At 45.5% G+C, this 19,565-nt stretch overlaps 1 protein-coding gene across 2 annotated transcripts in view; it reads left to right on the forward strand.

The window, feature by feature from the left end:
- Positions 1-19,565, forward strand: part of LOC146059854 (ankyrin repeat and SOCS box protein 9-like) — a 91,911-nt gene that overhangs the window by 36,201 nt on the left and 36,145 nt on the right. For both annotated transcript variants that reach the window (XM_083172451.1, XM_083172452.1), the window contains exons 3-4: positions 1,817-1,924; positions 5,748-5,898. In XM_083172451.1, coding sequence (XP_083028577.1) covers positions 1,817-1,924; positions 5,748-5,898 — 259 coding nt within the window. The remainder of the gene's footprint in view (positions 1-1,816; positions 1,925-5,747; positions 5,899-19,565) is intronic.

A 19,565-nucleotide genomic window follows, 5' to 3' on the forward strand; every position in this document is an offset into this window, starting at 1 on the left:
GTTCACAAAATGGATGCCTCATGGCATTTGCAGGGAAGCCTCAGGATGGTGGGTAAGAAGAACCAAGATACATTTATTTATAATGAATGTGAAAGGCAAAACAGTGCGTGTGGCTTCCAGTCATACAATATGCGGACAAACAGAAGCAAATCCTGCTCGTCACCACATAACTGAGTATAAGGATGACATATAAACACATTTACTTTAATTTAGGGTTTGTTTTTTTCTGAATTTCTTAAAAATAAACTTCTGACTGAAAAAATTCAGATACTCTATGGCAGGGGAAAACATGCACTGAGTGGGGGTCCCGAGACCAAGTTTGTGAACCTGTGCACGAGGGCACTATAATTCAAAAAAGTTTGGGACCACTGGTTTACATGAATGTTGACAAGTTGTTAATATGATGATTGCGCATATACAGTAATTATTATTCGTTACCTAACCTGCAGCAGTAAATGTAATTAGTATTAAATGCAAAAGTGTAAAAATGGTCTGTACTTGTCATTGAATGTTGAATTCTATAAAACAGAATGATAAACAACATTACTATATATTTACCAAAAACATGGTGCTTATATAAAATTGGGGAAGAGAGGTGCCCCCTCGGGAGCAGGATCCCGGCGTCAGATAACTCCATTGCCTCCCAGAGTTATGTCTCTGTATACCGTAAAACACAAGTACAAACTCTAGTAAGACCTACTGTATAAACCACAACAATTCCTATAATACAAAGACTATATTTTATTATTAGGGATCAGAACGTTTGGGAACCACTGACTCAGCTACTCAAAAGTCAATATAGGTAAATATATTCACATCAGCTAATACAGACATGAACTCAGTGTTCCTGGTTAATGGTAGAAATATTTGTTTTTCATGTTTGAATGCTTTCCCCAGGTTAACTATTATCTAATGGTTTACCACTAGAGGCCTGAAACCTTAATGCAAATGCCCGGAAGAATGGCACAGTGACCATTTTTCCAGCGATCTCCGTACCAGCTGCAGCATACCTCCCAACTGTCCCGTTTATCGCGGGAACGTCCCGATATTTTGGGACATTCCCGCGTCCCTCCCGCTGCCAGCAGTGTCCCGCGGCGGGGGGGTGGCCAGTTGGGAGTCCCCCCTGTAGTCCGTAATTAGACGCTGTGCTCATGCGCACAGCGTCTATTCTTGCAGGCAGAGGGGCCGGGGGCTGGCCAGCAGCTCACAGAGCTGCTGGGCATGCCCCCACCACGGCGAGAAACGCGGTGTGGCCTCGCGATAGCGCCACATGTATAGGCCACGCCCCCTTTCTGGCAGGCCACGTCCCCCAAAATTCACCGTCCCGCCACAGCCAGCCCAGATGTTGGGAGGTATGCAGCAGCGTGGCACTGTGGAGTCTGAGCACTCGAGCACGCAGACTGTACTGCAAATGAACCAATCTCTGGATAGATGGACCAGCGGCCATTTTTCCAGGGATTTCAGCAGTCCCGTGGCCGGCATCACAGGATTTCAAAAGGGAAGTATTTAAATAAATGGGTGCAGTATGTTGGGCGTGGGGCCCTGTGCATCTTGCACACTGCACCCATTATAAATACACCACTGGTTCCATATTCATCTCTCTACATTCTCCAGACCAATATTTTTATTGCATTAGTTTAATGATAGGCAAAACCGATTTGTAAAACACATCACACACACATCAATCCGACCACTATTTCTGTTTTGCTTTATTATAAATTTAAAGTAATGTTTAGATAATCTTAGTGTGTATTTTGTAACTGCCATTGTTTTCACTACTGGTACTGTATTTGCTTTATGTGTTTTTATTTCAAAGGGATATAGTGTAAATCTGACTACAGCTGATCAGGTGACGCCTCTGCATGAAGCTTGCCTCGGAGGTCACCCTGGCTGTGTCACAATGCTACTGAAACATGGAGCTCAGGTACAAATTATTCCCACACACTCTTTTCTGAAATAAATTGTTATTGTCACAGGAGGGATACACTGTTATGTCTAAACCCTCTGAACAGGAGTTTGGAAAGCTGTAGCTGCCTAATGATATATTTTGTTTTTTTAAATGATTGCAAACTGATGTAACCTAAAGTCATGTTTCTACGCTCGCTTATCAAATTTTTTCCCCTCCTGCCATATTTTCAGATTTTATTGTGCCGGTTTTACTTAGAGGGGGGGTCGGCATGCGATGCGATGCGATCCGACCCGATTTTTAATTGTAAAGGCACCCTGATGGGTGACTACTATGTTAAATCATATTTGCCTACCCTCCCGGAATGGCCGGGAAGGTCCCGCAAATCGGGTCCCCCTCCCGGTCCCCCGGGAAGGGGGGCAAGTCTCCCGCATTTCCCTACAGCCCCGGCTCCCCCTCTCCCCGCAGTCTAAAAATTATGACTTTCGCGGGTCCGTGGGGAGGGGGCGGGGCTAAATGACGCCATTCGTGGCATTTCGCGTCATTTTTAGCCCCTCCCCCCACCCACGGACCCGCAAATTGAGGCTTCAGTCCGTCATGGGGGCAGGGCTTGATGACATCACCCGTTCCCTGCCCCCAAAACGAAGCCTCTACCCGCGCCCTTTCACTCCTCTCCGGGCTTCTCCCGGAAAGGAGTATGCCAAAGTCGGCAAGTATGTGTTAAATGCACCCTCATTGTTAACGCCACCCCCACTATCAACGCCAACCCGAAGTGTGGCGAGCACAGCGGTACGCGTTCTCCGACCTTTTCATACCCCGACTATCCAGGTCGGCATGGAGTTGATTTTAGATAGTGTGGCGAGCGCAGTGAGTGGACGCGGAATACATGTGAAGTAATCCGCGGGGCGCGCTGCGCTCGCCACGCTTCGGGCTCGCCCCACACTATCTGAAATCATCGCCACGCTGACATGGATAGTGGGGGTATGAAAAGGTCGGAGGACGCGTACCACCACCCGGTTGGCATTGATAGTGGGGGTGGTGTTAACAATGGGGGTGCATTTAACATAGTAATCACCCATCAGGGTGCCTGTACAATCAAAAATCGGGTCGGATCGCATCGCATGCCATCCGACCGATACGATGCCCTACGATGGAACTCTTGGGCGCCATGATATTACACAAGTACCAAAATATATATATACTGCTAATCTGAGATCTCCTATGCAGCCCAGAGACATCCCTGGCAGTGGTGTATTGGCAATGGCACTGGAAGCTGTCCAAATTGATAGCTGCAGGTGTCAGAATGGTCAGTGTTATTGAATGTTAATGCATTGCTCAGCATATTAGCATGTTATCTTGTAGTTAGCAGCGTTGATATAGACAGAGGCGCTCCTGTTGTTTACCACACATATCGCAGTCATACATGGGGAAGAAGTGATATCACTGCACATAACATGCGCCTATACCACTTCTCCCCCATAACACCACACAATACATCTACCCCATTTCCCGGCATATCGGTGTGCTGTCTTATACAGTAGATACACTTCTCTGCACATTCGGGAGAAGCGGTATCAGCACATATAACATGCACTGATACCACTCCCTCCCCATAAGGCAAGATAAAGGGGGACATTTATTAGGATGAGAGAATCAGAAAGTGAGAGATTTGGTAAGAAATCTCCAGTTTTTTTAAAGCGGCAATCATTTACACTGCAAAACCAGTTGGATTTTGTAAATGATTGCCGTTTTAAAAAAACTGGAGATTTCTTACCAAATCTCTCACTTTCTGAGTCTCTCATCCTATTAAATTCCACCCAATACATCTACCCCTTAGTAAATGATATATCTCAATTACTGCCATGCAGCACAGTTGTGGATTAGCTCACAGACAATGTCTATGTAAACAGTCAATAGGTCGACAAAAAATGTTGCCATGCACTAGGTTGACATTGAGGAAAGGTCTACATACACTAGGTTGGCAGTGACAAAAGCATGGGACTTTGTTTCCCATGCTTCGGGCCAAACACACGTTACCGTTCCCAATTGTCCACGTGTATGGTAAAGCATGAAAAAGTCCTATTAAATTAGAAAAAAAATTGCGAAAACCGTATGTCGGCTTTTTCATGTGTCGGCCATTGGCACGTCGACCTTTTGCTTGTGTTGACTGTTTGTCATTGTCAACATTATGTCATTGTTGACCTAGTGCATGTAGACATTTTGGTGTTGACTTATTGACTGCCTACCTAAACATTGTCTGTGAGCCATCCGGATACCATGCAGCACATCTTGCATGTAATAACCTATTGTCAAAGGGATACGGTCATTGGGTCTACAGCATTTTGGTCGACAAGCATTAGGTCGACACCATTAGGGCGACATGGGTATAGGTCGGCATGGTTCTAGTTCGACATGGGTCAAGGTCGACATAGGTTTAAGTCGACAGGTCATTAGGTCGACACAAGCATTAGGTCGACAGTCAAAAGGTCGACATGGTGTTTTCTTTTGAGCCAACATGTGCCGACAGGCGGTATTTCATGCCCTACCACACTAGGGTGTGGTAGGAGAATAAAATAGTGTGCCAAGCGCAGCGAGGCACCATGCCCGACGCATTGCGAGCGATGCAAGGGGATGCGGTGCACTGGAAACTGTGTCCACATTCAGGTAAAAAACAATGAAAACCCCCATGTCGACCTTTTGACTGTCGACCTATACACTGTTGACCTAATGCTTGTGTCAACCTATTGACCTGTCGACCTAAACCCATGTCGACATTGTCCCATATCGACCTAGAACCATGTCGACCAACATGCTGTAGACCAGGGGTGTCAAACTCAAATTCATGGGGGGCCGCATCAGCAGTTTGGTGACCCTCAAAGGGCCGGTTGTATCTGTAGCACTATGTGTCCACTCTTTATTATCATAATAGTGTCCTTCATACAAGTATGTCCCAAATAATACCACTGTAACTCAGCAGTAGCATTTCCCTCCTGCTATTGCTGTGAACTGCAGTGCATTAGGGCACACGCTGCCTGCACAGGGGGGCAGCACTCAGTCTTAGGGCATATGTCCTGCTTATTATCATGGGACACAGCAATTAATGATGGGCTGCAATGTGCCAGTGCACACACACACACATAGGCAGAGAGTCTGACACTTACCCGCTCTGATGCGTCCACTCCAGTCTGAGCTGCTCCACCACCAAGGACACAGCTGCGCTCTCACACAGGCGCATTTCCCCCTCCCTCCTGTGAGTAGCGCTCCTCGCACTATCTATCCAGGAGTGGGGGGCAGCGTGCTCCCGGTCACTGTGCAGTGCACACTCAGCAGTAAGTGACCTGGAGCGCACAGCAGCAGCAGCACCATTCACCACGACGGACCCGCTCTTTCCTCTCTCTGGCTCCTATACAGCAGGTGAGAGCGGAGGAGGGGTTGATGACCGGCGGCAGTGCGCTAGAGGGCAGACGTTCTCTGGCTTGTAGGCTGCCGCGCATGCTCTGAAGAGGCGGCTTTCTTGTTTAAAAAAAAAATCGAGAATAAAAGGTGAAGGCTGGCGGCGGCTGCGCGGGCCACATGAAGAGGTCTGGCGGGCCGGATTTGGCCCGCGGGCCTTGTGTTTGACACCCCTGCTGTAGACCAAACGATCCCAACCTTTGTCAACATCTAATTGACGTGAGATGCAAACTCATTGCACTGTCATAGCTTAGTCACTTATTTGTTTATCTCTTAAATCTGGGAAAACTGTTTTGCCAGTTCCAAATAAGTCACAGCCGCTAATTAAGCTTCTCAGTGAAATCCTATTAGTTTCGTTCATCACAGAATCTGTTTACTTCTCTTGTAGGTCAATATTCCTAACATTGACTGGAAAACGCCAATATTTAATGCTTGTGTCAGTGGCAGTGTCTCCTGTGTGAATCTGCTGTTACATCATGGAGCCAGCCCGCATGCTATATGTGATGTAGCCTCCCCACTACATGAGGCATGTAAGAGAGGTAAATATTCCAATAGCTCCAACTGCCAAATGTTATATTCTTTATATCTGAGACACTGTGCTACAGGATAGAATTATATGCAATAAGCAGAATAATTGGAGAGTACACCCTAAAAATATAGGAGCTCGCCTGAAGCGTGGCAAACGGACGCGGATTACTTCACATGTATTTCTAGTCCGTTCGCCATGCTTCGGACTCACTGCGCTCGCCACGCTTCGGGCTCGGTGGCTCGCTGCTCTCGCCACACTACAGTATATAAAATCAACTCCACGCCAACGTGGATAGTGGGGGTATGAAAAGGTCGGAGGACGCGTACTGCCGCCCCTCACGGGCTCGCTGCGCTCGCCACGCTTCAGGTTGGCATTTATAGCGGGGGGTGGCGTTAACAATGGGGGTGCATTTAACATAGTAATCACCCACCAGTGAGCCTGTACAAATCGCATCGCATCCCATGCCAGTGTAATGGCATGCGATGCAACGCGATATTAAAATTGTACAGTGCGGAAATCAGGTCACATCGCATACCTTAATTAGTGGTATGCGATGGCATAAGATGGGCGCCGTGCTAGGAAACAAGTACCGTGTTATTTTAGTGTTTCCTTTATTTTGGCTTGCCCCGGTGCCCTCCGGAATAAATTGGTATCTTCTAAGAATCAAACAAGTTGTGGCAATCTGAGGTCTTTCAATAGCGTGTATTAGGGCAGTAACAGGTAATGCAGGTTTCCGATGTTTCGGGGCTCGCACGCCCCGTTTTCAAGGTGAAGGTATATATATATATATATATATATATATATATATGTATGTAGAAATATAAAGCGGCACTCAGGGACTTGTTGCTTGGTGAAATATCAGGATTTCTTCTAGCATAGTGCTTCTAGCATAATGTGGTCTGTATATCCGCACTGATATGTTATCCAGGCCTGTGCTAGAAACACCAAAGCAGACAGCGACACCGCAGGCAACTGCATGAGTTTTCAAAGATGGTGGGTGCTACAATGAACGTACACACACACACACACACACACACATATATATTCATATATATACAAGGGAGACCTTACCCCCTCCACATTGAGGGCCCTGGAGCAAGTAACTCTTTGGCATTTACCCAAGTCCTGAGTGCCGGACCCTACCTGTGCTATATAGATATATATCTGTTCCAATTGATTCATTCATAACATTTACAAAAAAGAATATGATGCATAATAATAATAATAATAATTATTATTATTATTATTATTATTATTATTATTATTGCAACCCATTAAATATACAGTAATTCCAAGTTAGATCTATAGAGAACCGTTGTGATGTATTAAAATACAACCCTGATATATAAAGATGACACATACGGTGTAATTCCAAGTGTTGGATTTTCATATATTACTTTAATCCATACAGCTATATAATACCGTGTAGCGTGTGATGTAACCTAGGACAGTCATCCTAAATCACCACTACTGTCTAACAGAACTTTTCTATATTCTTAATCTTTATTTGTAATATATTTTTAAGAATAGGCCAAATGTAATAAGGTGTGAGAATCATAAAAAGTTTTTAGGAGAGTCTTCTAATTAATTTTTTTTTTTTAATATTAACATTTTACATTTACACTGAAAAATCATGTTGATTTTGCCATATAATTTATTGTCGCTTTAAAAAAAATGGAAAAGTCTCCCACAATCTCTCACATTCTGATACTAACACCCTATTATATTTGGCCCTATTTGCTAATTAAATGAATATTAGAAGTTACATTAGTTATTGCTCCTCGTGAACCACATTATACCATTGAATATACTGTACAATTCTTTTAGTTGTTCTATCAGTGCATTAGTCCCTTTCCTAAGCATAGGTACTGCAGCCACCTCTAACTGCCAGCTGTGTCTGTGATGTCATAATACACCATGTCTGTGATGTCACAATGCCACAGAACACCTATATAAAGTGATGCCTGGCTGCTGCCAGTCATTTGTTGTTGACAGCTTGTGCCACAACAACAAGTATGGCTAACATTGGGGAACAAATACCGAATACTACCCCACTATTCATCTCCAGCTTTTACCAGAGTACAAGACTGAGTATGCTACCGCCGTCCTCCCGGGAGATCTTGGATGAACTGAAACGCCTCTACTCTCATGTGATAAAGCGATGCCTGCCTGAGATCATTACTGCTATGCCACTGCAGAGCATCATGCAGAAAATTCACACAATGGCGTATGTCATCAAGAACGAGCTGCACTGGATGGACCTTACAGAGAGACACATGCTGTTTGATTTTCTGAGCCAGGTCTTACAGCTAAGGATGAACGTTAGCAGCTTCTTCAGAGACCTGATACCAGCTGTTGTAAAGGCAATGCTGGAGGCAGAGAGTGCAAACCACGAGGGAACTTGGTTTTCAGCCAGCAAAGTAATTTTCTACTTAGCCAAGGACTACATGGAGGCCACTACTGAAGAGCTTGTGACTGCCACTAAAGACATCAGGTTCTCCTCTTCTCTGTCTATATTTACCACCCTGGCTGCTATAATGGCTTATCCCACCGTGCCCTTTTACCGTAAGGTGTATTTGATAGCCGAAATATGTGAAGGCATGGTAAATGCATCCGATCCTGCCACCCAAAAGGCCTTTTCCATGTGCATCAATAATGCTGCTGTGGCCCACGGAAGCGGGGATATGAAAGATCCCAGTGTTAATCTATTCTTCACAAAACTCTGCAAAGTTCTAACCAAGTGGAGAATGCAAAATGTAGATTGTGCCGAGGCCCAAGAGGTAATAAATGCCACTATACACCAAGTGGCTACCTTACTGGCTGGCCACCAGCAGTGCCCAACACCACCCAGCACTGATGCCAGTCATGCAGACCAGCACCCCAAGGCAATGCTCATTATTTATGGCCCTGAAGCGATATATCAGAAAGATCTATCTGGCTGTCTGTATAATGAGAATGAAAACATGGATGACTTTGTTGAGAAAATTATCGAGACCGAGAAGTGGAGAGAAATTTTGGATCTTCTTAGACCACTATGTGACTCATACGATGCACACAACCAACAAACAAGTGTCAGCATTTGTGCAGCTCTCCTGTCCTTCCCATTGAGTCTACCAGCAGACCTACATAAAGGCTTCCTATATGATCTGTTACGCATAATGGATAATGTTGATGTCAATACTCGCCTGGAGGTTTTAGTGTTCATTGAATACTTCATGAAGACCTATCCAAAAATGGCTATACAATTCCGAAAAGCCCTTACAGAGACGTTTATGCGAGAGATAAAGAAAGAAGAAAATCAGACTTTGGTCCCCATGATCCTGAAAATGTTCCTGACCATTGCTGGACTGGATAAGAAGAAAGCTTGGCACAAATATAATAAGGACATCCTTGGCCACATCGCAAGCTATCTGAATAATAGACACCCAGCCAGCCGCCTATATGCAACTTGGCTGTTTGGCAAGCTAGTCCACCAATGCAGAAGGCTTCCACGTAGTTCCATCACGAGTCTGATTAAGGAACATTTAAACACCTTATTAATCAATCTCAACAGCTCGAACTCAGAAATGGTATTGGCTACAGTGGTCTGCCTCAACCACTGCCTTCCCCACCTAGGCTGCAGTGCCATTGTCCTGGAAGAGGGCATAGAGTTGTGGGACCCCAGGTACATATATGCAATTTATCGCATACTGGCCGAGAAACGCCTTCTTCCATGTTACAGAAGGCGTCAGAACCTATTCCCAGTGCTGCAGAGACTGAGGCCCTTGCGAGGAAAAGCCTGTAAACGTGCGACTGTGGATGAGTTACAGCCTTCCACCATCTAGCAACTTCCATCATCTGCCTGCCATCCTGTACCATCTAATATGTTAAGAAAAAAGCTATGGGATATATAAATTAATACTGAGATTTATGCAGTAAATATATATAAGAGTGGTACCTGTACTATAATATATTAGTTAGGGTAATGTCTACACCCTTTTGGGGATTTTTTGGAGGATTATTATGGAAACAATTGTTTTTATAAGGATCCTCCTAAAAATCCCCAAAAGGGTGTTGACATTATCCTAACTAATCTTTTCTTTTACCTGTGCCACTCAGATATACATTCACTGCATATATTTCAGTATTCATTTACGGCTAGACGTTTCTCTAATAAATGTCGCCGATTTATATAATTTGTTGTCTGTGATAATTGCTATGATTTTGTTATATTTAGTAGTGTTCATTCTAGCACCTGCCATCTTTGAAAACCAATGCAGTTCCTGTTCCCTGCATGGGGTGTCGCTGTCTGCTGTGGTGGGAAAGGGGGGGGGGGGAACCGGGAATACATGGGAGCAAATTACAATCAACATTTTGCTTAAAAATGCATAAAAACAAGAACGATTGCTTGGATAAATTTGGTAAATCAATTACTTTAACAGATTTGCCTGACCAACCACTGTCTGTTTTCTAGTGTTTGGGAGCAAATGTTTGTTCCTGTGATGCACACGTGTCATGGGAGCTCATTGCCGCAAGAGACTGTGATTCATTTGCAGCCTCTGCTTTTCCATAGAAGTGAGAGGATTGTGCGGGTGCATGTATATGCTTGCACTGTCAATCTCAAGAGCCGGCTAAGCAGCAATGCTGTAACAGGACACTTATACATACACACATATATATTAACATTTTGAGTGTGGTGGTAAAGGAATAGAATAGGTTAAAACCTAAGAATCCCGGGTTTATTGATTATATGCCGCCAGGATTTGTAGGTAATCCTGGTCTGATAATAATAATAAAAAAAGACATTGATGAATTCAAGAAGTATATGATATACAAGAAATTGTCAAAATGACAGTGAAATAAATGGTGACTATAGTGTCTTAAATATAAATTAAATTAGTAAGTGATTAAAAAATATTATTAGAATACAAAGGAAAACTAAACCTCCCCTACTGTGTCATGGAGTAACACAAAAGTCACGCAAATGAAAGAAGAAGGAACCATGGGGTACCTCCCAACATCATAAGTATGTGAAATGGCGTATGCTTATCCATAGAATCTCCCCATTTTTTGTGTTAGCATGCAACTCCAGTCTCAATATGCAGCAATGCATACCCTCCAACATGACTCATTCCATTAGGTACAAAATGCTCTGCTTCTGGACTTCTTTCTTAATTTAGGATTGCCTTCACCTGTGCTGGAACACCGTTATCATCACTGAACTAGTTCAACACAGGTGAATGCAATTATCAATTAAGTTGGAAGTCCAGAAGCAGTGCATTTTGTACCTAATGGAATGGGTCATGTCAGAGGGTATGGTAATGTAGCCTTCCTATCTACATAGAAAAGATGCACTAAAGCAGACTTTACTGCAGACTTAGGGTGGTTTCACACACTCCGGCTCCTGCTGGACGGCGAAATCTAGCATGGCCGTCCGGTTGCAGCTGGAACCTGCCACTGGAAGGGACGGCTGCCGGGCTGTGGCTATCCCCACCATTCTAAACTGATGTGTGCAGCATGGCTTCCTGGCCGTGTGGGTTTTCGCCGCCCGGCAGGAGCCGGAGTGTGTGAAATAGCCCTAAAGAGGAGGAGTCGGGACTGTACAGCAGCGGAAGATAACCTTCTGATAACCTTCTGGTCCCCACAGTTGTCAGAAAAGGTATGAGCTCTACCCTTCTACCTATTTATGACAAACTGCGTGTGCGAGCCCTTAAACTGTGGTCTCGATTAAGTAACAGCAGGGAGCGTGGGCGTCGAAGAGGCTTTTTTGGGGGGGGCGGTACGGACAATGGCCCTCATTCAGATTCAGTCATTCGCATGCACATACGCAAGCATCCATACAAGATATCTAGACACGCATGCATCCGCCTTAATCACGCCTATAGTCCTTGCTAATTAATTCGCAAGCAAACATACCAAAAGGGGAGTTGCCTTACAGTGCTAGCACATAAAACCGTTCACACGCACGACCCTATTTACATACACACATACAACACAGTCTGCTCTGGTGTCGCTTGTGTACTCACGGCATAACCAAACGCACACAACACGCAAGTTGTTGGCTTATTTTTAAAATGCTTTTTAGACATTAAACTTAGCAAGAACAGTTGTTTTGCTCTGCTAACATCTCATTGCTGTTGGTATGCATTGAGTTGTTGTGCTGAGTTAATTGAGTAACAAATTGACGCATTGATTGGTGTAAATGGTATGCAGGTGCCATTGATTTAGCCATTTAGTGCGTGTGGATTGACCTTGCGAATGTAAAGGCAGCAAAAGTATGGTCTGCGAAACTTAAAACCTGCTTTGTCCTTTCGAATGTTTTGTCGTTTGAGGCCAACAAGCGCGCAAGCACACATGCGAAGCCAAACCCCACCACTTGTAGTTAACGCCCATGTGTACGCCCAGGTATACGCCCAGTTTTGCTAATTATTCTGGTCGCGCCCATACAAACGCCCACATCACGCCTACTTCCAATTCATTCGTTCGCAAGAGTAAAACTGCTCGGTAGGTTTCTTGCGAATAGGTTGATGTCTCCTTGCACATGCGCATTGTGTATGTTGCACATGCGCAATGGATGCATTCTGCAGATAATAGCGAATTCGCATGCGAACGGGCCAATGTGAATAATGTGAATAAGGGCCAATGCACGAGTGTCAGTATTGTTCGGGGAGAGGGCCTGCCCCTGTGCGAGGGGATGTATGAGCACTTTGCTGTACAGGGCCTTACCCTGTGATGTGTGGCCCTCTGCAGCATGCTGTAGTTTTGCAAGGGCCCGAGCTGAATGAGGCCCTTTGTCCCCAAACTTGTAGAATGTAACATTAGTAGAGTTTTCTCCATATGTGTAAGCAAAGCATTGGCGCATGTCATTTGCGGAATACAACCTCTCATGTAGGTGATATGGGGGCTCAAACCTTTTCTGGATTTGCTGATAATAAATCTGGATAAACAAACCTGTTTTTTTTTTTTTTTAAGAAACAGAGGCACCCGGAAACAAAATGTGACTGCGAGGGATCCGCTACGTCCGGTTGCAGCAGGGGTAATGGAAGAGATTCTGCATAGTGTCATAAGGGCTATATACACACAGGGTGAGTTCAGCCCCATTTCTGAGTGATCTGACTAGATTGCTTAGAAACTGAGCATGGATCACACCATGTCCATGGCTCCCGGGCGTCACTATCGCATGACTAGATTTTGACTGCATGCATTTAAAATCTAGTCATCGCCAGTGTTCTCTCTATTGAGAACATGGGCAGTGACAGATCACTCAGTACAAAGTAGAGATGTGCGGGCTCGGATTCCTCAGATCCGAGCCAGCACGGACGTCATCAATCCGGGCCCGGATACGAGCAGCGCTCGGCGCATCCCGCCTTACTCGAATCCGGGCGCACAGGCAAAACGTCATCGCCCGGCGTCGGATTCTCGCGAGATCACGGAACCCTTAAATTCCGCAACCTCGCGCCGCCATCTTCACTCCAATCTCGGAGAAGGGTAGGGAAGGGTGTGCTGCTGCTGTGTGTGGTCTCTGCTGGGGCCCGTGCTGCTGTGTACTGTGTCTCTGCTCAGTGATCAAGACATCACCATTGCAAGGATGACTGGTGCTGTGTTCTGTCTCTCCTTTGTGCTGGGGCCTGCCTCTGCTGAGTCTGCTCCTGTATAGTCAGTCACAGTGTGATAGTCCACTGGTGCTGCTAGTGCCACTGCCTGCCCTGCACTGCCTAGTGTCTGCTGCAGTCTGCTCTCTGCTGTTGCCACTGGCTAGTGCCTACCAGTACCTATTGCAGTATATAATTCCAGTGTGCTGTTGCCCCTGGCTATCCGTACCTATCACAGTATATGATTCCAGTTTGCTGTTGCCACTGGCAGTGGCTACCAGTATTTTATTTATTGCAGTATATAATTCTAGTCTGCTGTTGCCACTGGCTACCAGTATTTATCGCAGTATATAATTCCAGTCTGCTGTTGTCGCTGGCTACCAGTATTATTTATCACAGTATATAAATCCAGTCTGCTGTTTCCACTGGCTACCAGTATTTATCGCAGTATATAATTCCAGTCTGCTGTTGCCACTGGCTACCAGTATTATTTATCACAGTATATAAAAATCCAGTCTGCTGTTTCCACTGGCTACCAGTATTTATCGCAGTATATAATTCCAGTCTGCTGTTGCCGCTGGCTACCAGTATTATTTATCACAGTATATAAAAATCCAGTCTGCTGTTTCCACTGGCTACCAGTATTTATCGCAGTATATAATTCCAGTCTGTTGCCACTGGCTACCAGTATTTATTGCAGTATATAATTCCAATCTGCTGTTTCCACTGGCTACCAGTACTATCAGTCCAGGGGTGCCCACATGTGTGCTGTATCCATCCAGGGGTGCCCACATGTGTGCTGTATTTGTCCAGGGGTGCCCCCATGTGTCCTGTATCAGTCCTGGGGTGCCCGCATGTGTGCCGTATAATTCCAGGGATGCCCCATGTGTCCCATATCAGACCAGGGGAGCTGCCCTTTTTTTTAATGAAAATAAAATTAAGGTGTTTTTTTTTTTTTTTACTGCAAGGGCTGTTAAATGTGCTGTAGTCCAGGGGTGAGCCAAGAGTTCTGTATAATTCATGGGGTGTTGCTAAGTAAGGTGTGCTGCTCTTTTTTATAATTAAAAGAATACACATTTTTATTTTTACTGCAGGAATTTGTCTTCCGTATAATTCCATGCCTGCCGCCATGTGTGCCGTAACAGTCCAGGGGTGCCGCCATCTGTGCCGTATAATTCCATGTGTGCTGTATCAGGTCAGGGGTGCCACCATCTGTGCCGTATAATTCCTGGGGTAAGCCAAGTCTGCCGTATAATTCATGGGGTGCTGCCAAGTGTGCTGTATTAGTCCAGGGGTGATGCTAAGCGTGCCATATCAGTCCAGGGGTGATGCTAGGTGTGCCGTATCAGACTAGGGGGGATGCTAAGTGTGCCATATAAGTCCAGGGGTGATGCTAAATGTGCCGTATCAGTCCAGGAGTGATGCTACCTGTGCCATATCAGTCCAGGGGTGATGCTAGGTGTGCCGTATCAGACTAGGGGGGATGCTAAGTGTGCCATATCAGTCCAGGGGTGATGCTAAATGTGCCGTATCAGTCCAGGGGTGATGCTACCTGTGCCATATCAGTCCAGGGGTAATTCTAGGTGTGCAGTATCAGCCTAGAGGGTATGCTAAGTGTGCCATATCAGTCTAGTGTTTGTGCTGCACACTTGTGTGGCTTATCATAGTTATCCAGCTACCTCGGTGCAACCTTTTGCCCTAAAAACAATATTGTAAGGTGTGAGCTGTTCAGAATAGACTGTAAATGAGTGGAAATGAATGTTATTGAGGTTAATATAGCGTAGGAGCAAAAAAAAAAAAAAATTCTGCGATTTTAGCAGTTTTTATGCTTTTTTAACAAAAAAATCAGAACCCAAAACCCAAGAAATCCAAACACAAAACACTTAGGAGGTGTTTTGGCAAAACCCATTTGAACCCAAAACCTCAAGGTAATCAGAACCCAAAACCCAAAACCTGAAAAGTGGCCGGTGCACATCTCTAGTACAAAGCTCCCATCGCAACGTGCAGGGTTCGTAAATACATTCTATAGCACGTATTTTACCCGCAAATAGTGACCTGGGACTCACTTTTTTAGCACTGTGCAGATTGGTCGGGCAGCGAGTGGCAGGATGGACATGGGCTCCTGGGCGGGTGTAAGTGTAGCAGCATTGGGGGCGTGGCCTGGAGGAGCATGGAGTAACAGCAGCACGCTGTAGCTCCCACACACCAACCGTGATGTAGCCCCCGTGAATCTGCCGGATCCCTGACGCCATGCTGGCGGGGACTTGGTGAGGGGAAAACGCTGCTGGATATTGGTGCACAGGGGTCGAGGAAGGAGTCGGGACCCGCGCCCCCGGTGACGCGGCGGCTGCGCTTCCGGCCGGGCGTGCAGGCACCGGGTGGGAGAATTAAATAAAGGAGGCTGCAGCCTGTTGGTGCCTCTGACTCCTGGGGCCTGCTGGTTCGTGCGGGCTGGTGACACTGCTGGAGACGGAGCCTGTTTCTGTCTGACGGGGCTGCTGAATGCCGGGCTGGACTGTTGAACGCAGGAGGCAGGGATATAGAGGTGACTGCATGTGGATGGTGCCCTCCTGTGCCTAGCAGTACCTCTGAGTGCCCCAAGCTACATCATCCTACATGTGCATTGGTGACCCTCATTTCTGGAACCCAGACAAGTTTATTACTACATGCGGCTGGTGTTCCCCTGTGCGCTGCAGTGCTTATGAGTAACATATTGCATGCACTATTGGTGGCCCTCACCCTTGAAACATATTGCTCCATGGTGCTGTTGCCCCCTTGTGCCCTAGTGTCTCTGAGGATCTCCAGCCGTTGTATGCTGTGGGCACTCTGAATCTCACCCCTGGAACCCAGACAGGCTTATTGCTGCATGTGGTTGGTGCTCCAGGCTGCTCCCAGCTGCAGTCTATTGTGTGCGCTGGTGATGACCCTATCTTTGGAACCTAGACAGGATTGCTGCCGTATCTTCAGCCGTGACCCCCTATGTACCCCTCCTGCACATGAAGGGATAAGGTGGGGAATCTCGGATTGGGGCCCCCTATAATTGAAAACTAAATAGCCAGTGTGGTAAATGAAGTAAAATACTACATTCTGCCCCCTAGAGGTCAAAGATAGAGGTGGAATTGGGAAACATGGGAAAAACCTCTGCAGCACCAGCTGCGGCTAAACTAGAGAGATATGCACGCAACATGCAAGTCTCTAAATCTGCCTCGCAAAGTGTTCCCAGCTCCCCCTTCTCCCGTGCAGAAATGGAAACTTCAAAAAATTTTACAGGCAATAAACGCCTCTGAGCAGAGGGTGACAGAAAGGATTGGTCAAGTACAATCGGATGTCTGTTGATTAAGACAAGACTTGCTAAATATTAGAGAGAGGGTGCAAGAAACAGAGCTCCGTATCTCACAACTAGAGGATACTACTGCCCCTTTAGCAAAAAAGGTGGAGAGCCTTTCCTCTCAAATAGTGAACATCCAATCTAAGGTATCAGATATGGAGGGGAGACTCCGGCGAAATACCATCCGTATAGTTGGGCTCCCAGAGCGAGCAGAGGGATCAGATCCAGAGAAATTTATAGAACAATGGCTCAAACAGACCTTCTCAAATGAAGCTTTTACCCAACAATTTGCTGTAGAGAGAGCACATACAGATGTAGCGCCTCTCATTCAGCCTACCCATGGCGGTTCTACCACCAGCCCCCCATGGCGGGCCACAGCACACGGCATCGGAACACATTTTAACAGCTTGGCGATTGCCGGATGAGTGCAATACCAGTGATCATCCACCAGGTGTCACTTTTTGAAATCTTCACTGCGCATGCGTGAAATGTGTGCTGCAGCGTGTGCATGAAGTGACTACAGTATTAAAAAGCTCTGTAGCGCGGGAACTACTTTGCTACTACTGTACTGTCCAGTAAGCTACAGTACTGTAGATAGACAGCTCTTATCAGGTGTGTAGGCTAGTGGATAAGCGCGCCGCTCTGCATGTTTTACAGTATGCCTGAGTTTGATTCATAAAGGGGATCATTTTTTTAAACACAGCTATAGTACAGTAGGTCAGTTAGAGTATACAGTATATACATTTAATGGGGATAAAAGCTCCTCCCTAAGTTCTTGGATGCAAAAACACTGTCTTTAGCCTCTCTATACAGGATCTCCTAATCGCGGTGCTCAGTAGTAATGAGCTGCATTAGATGGACAATTGGAGGGGACCCTAATTATGGATGCTTGCCGCTTCCCTTCCTGATATCATATAAACTACTACTTAGTCTACTCTGTAAGCCAAGAGTCTCCTCTTTCATATGATACCAGTCTCAAGGATACATAGAACCGGAGATATCAGGGTGCAAAGTAGACACATTTTTCCCTATTGACTAGAATTGACCCGTTAATTCAGACACTCCAATTGTGGTTTAGAGTTGTAGGTATTGTATTCAGCCCTCCCCAACCCCAGCCGTCTAGTTTTATTAAATATAAGGTTTGTAAAGGTTTCAATTAAAAAACTAATTAAAATAACAGTATAAAACATTGTTCCTAGCACCTCCATAGAGTTTTTCCTATTTGGGTAATAAGTAGCACTTGCGTCTCAATAGCACTTTGAGTACTCAGTAGCACGAACAGCTTTTTTTGTACTCTGCTGTAACAGTTACAGCTATAAGTGATAGCCATATTAATTGGGAGATATTAAAGCTCCTCCTTAGCTCCTGGATGTCAAAACACTGTGATTAGAATCTCCATAGAGTTTTTCCTATTTAGGTAATTAGTAGCACGTTTCATTTAATGTTTACTAATAATGCAAGGGGTGTTACAATTCTGATAAAAAAATCTATAAAATCAAAGAAGAAGCGAGTGTTATTGGTCCATATGGTAGATTTGTTTTTTAAAACCGGTTGTAAACTATAAACCCATGTACATATTGGCGGTATACATCCCTCCCCCGTACAATAATGATATTATGCAACAGGCAATTGTGTTTACCTCGGGGTCTCCAGAAATCCCGGTGATATGTATGCGGGACTATAATATTATAATGTGTAATAAATCTGATAGATGGAAAGGTAGTAAAGGTCAAATGGTGGTACCTGATAAAGCCCAGCCAACCACATTCTCTAAACTAATATCAGAAATAGGATAGCTGGATATATGGAGGATTAGGAACCCTGGCGCCATACAGTTTTCCTGTTATTCACCCACACATAGGCCCTTATTCTGATTGATGCGGACTTTACCGCGTACTTACGGATCGCGTCTTTATGACGTCTGCGCATGCGTGGAGAACGCTACGCGCATGTGCCACGCCTTGACTCGGTACCAGTTCGGCCAAATCCCGTCCAAAACTGTTCGCCGCTATCAGTCGGGAAATAGGGGCGTATTATGGGCGTCATGCGGAATGACACATGGGCGTAGTTTCAAAGTGGGCAAAACGGGGCGGAAACATGGGCGGACACGGGGGAGTACACTTATGTTGGGGGGCGTACATTCGGAAACCACTCCGAATGCACGCGATGAAAAAAGGGCAGAAATGTGCGGTGTCCACAAGTGTACTATTGCTTTGCGGACACCACTCGTTCATGCGGTAGGCGAACGTACGCCTAATGACTACAACCATTAACACCTGAACCCAATAGAATCTACTCCTTTACTCATTACTCACTAATAGGACGCTTGTCAGTGCTTTAATTGAAACCATTGCACTTACATTGCTGTAAGGGTTAATGTGTGCTATGCATGTGTTAGGCATGCTTGTAAGGATATATTGGAATCTAATTGATTCCAATTACAAATAAGCTGTTTTTTATGAGGGTAGGTAATTGAATAAGTGGGTCATGTGATGTATTGCAGAAGATACTTCATAGTGGGTTGTTTGGCGGAAATCCTCCGCTTACGTGCGGTAGCACCGCTTGGCTCCCGTTCGGATGCGGTATTTCCGAGCATACCGTGACGAATCGGAGTGTTTCTCCCGCACACGCATGATTTGTATGTCGTCCGTAAACACGCCCTGTTCTTAAAGAGTGAGTCCGTCCGAATGCGGAGGACACGTGGGCGTTTCTACGGACGATGGCCGCATGCGGAAAAACACCGTGGCGTGCGGACCGCACCGTAAGAATGCGGGAATA

The sequence above is a fragment of the Crinia signifera genome, chromosome 2, assembly GCF_055691185.1.
Source record: "Crinia signifera chromosome 2, ASM5569118v1, whole genome shotgun sequence".
NCBI classification, from domain to species: Eukaryota; Metazoa; Chordata; class Amphibia; order Anura; family Myobatrachidae; genus Crinia; species Crinia signifera.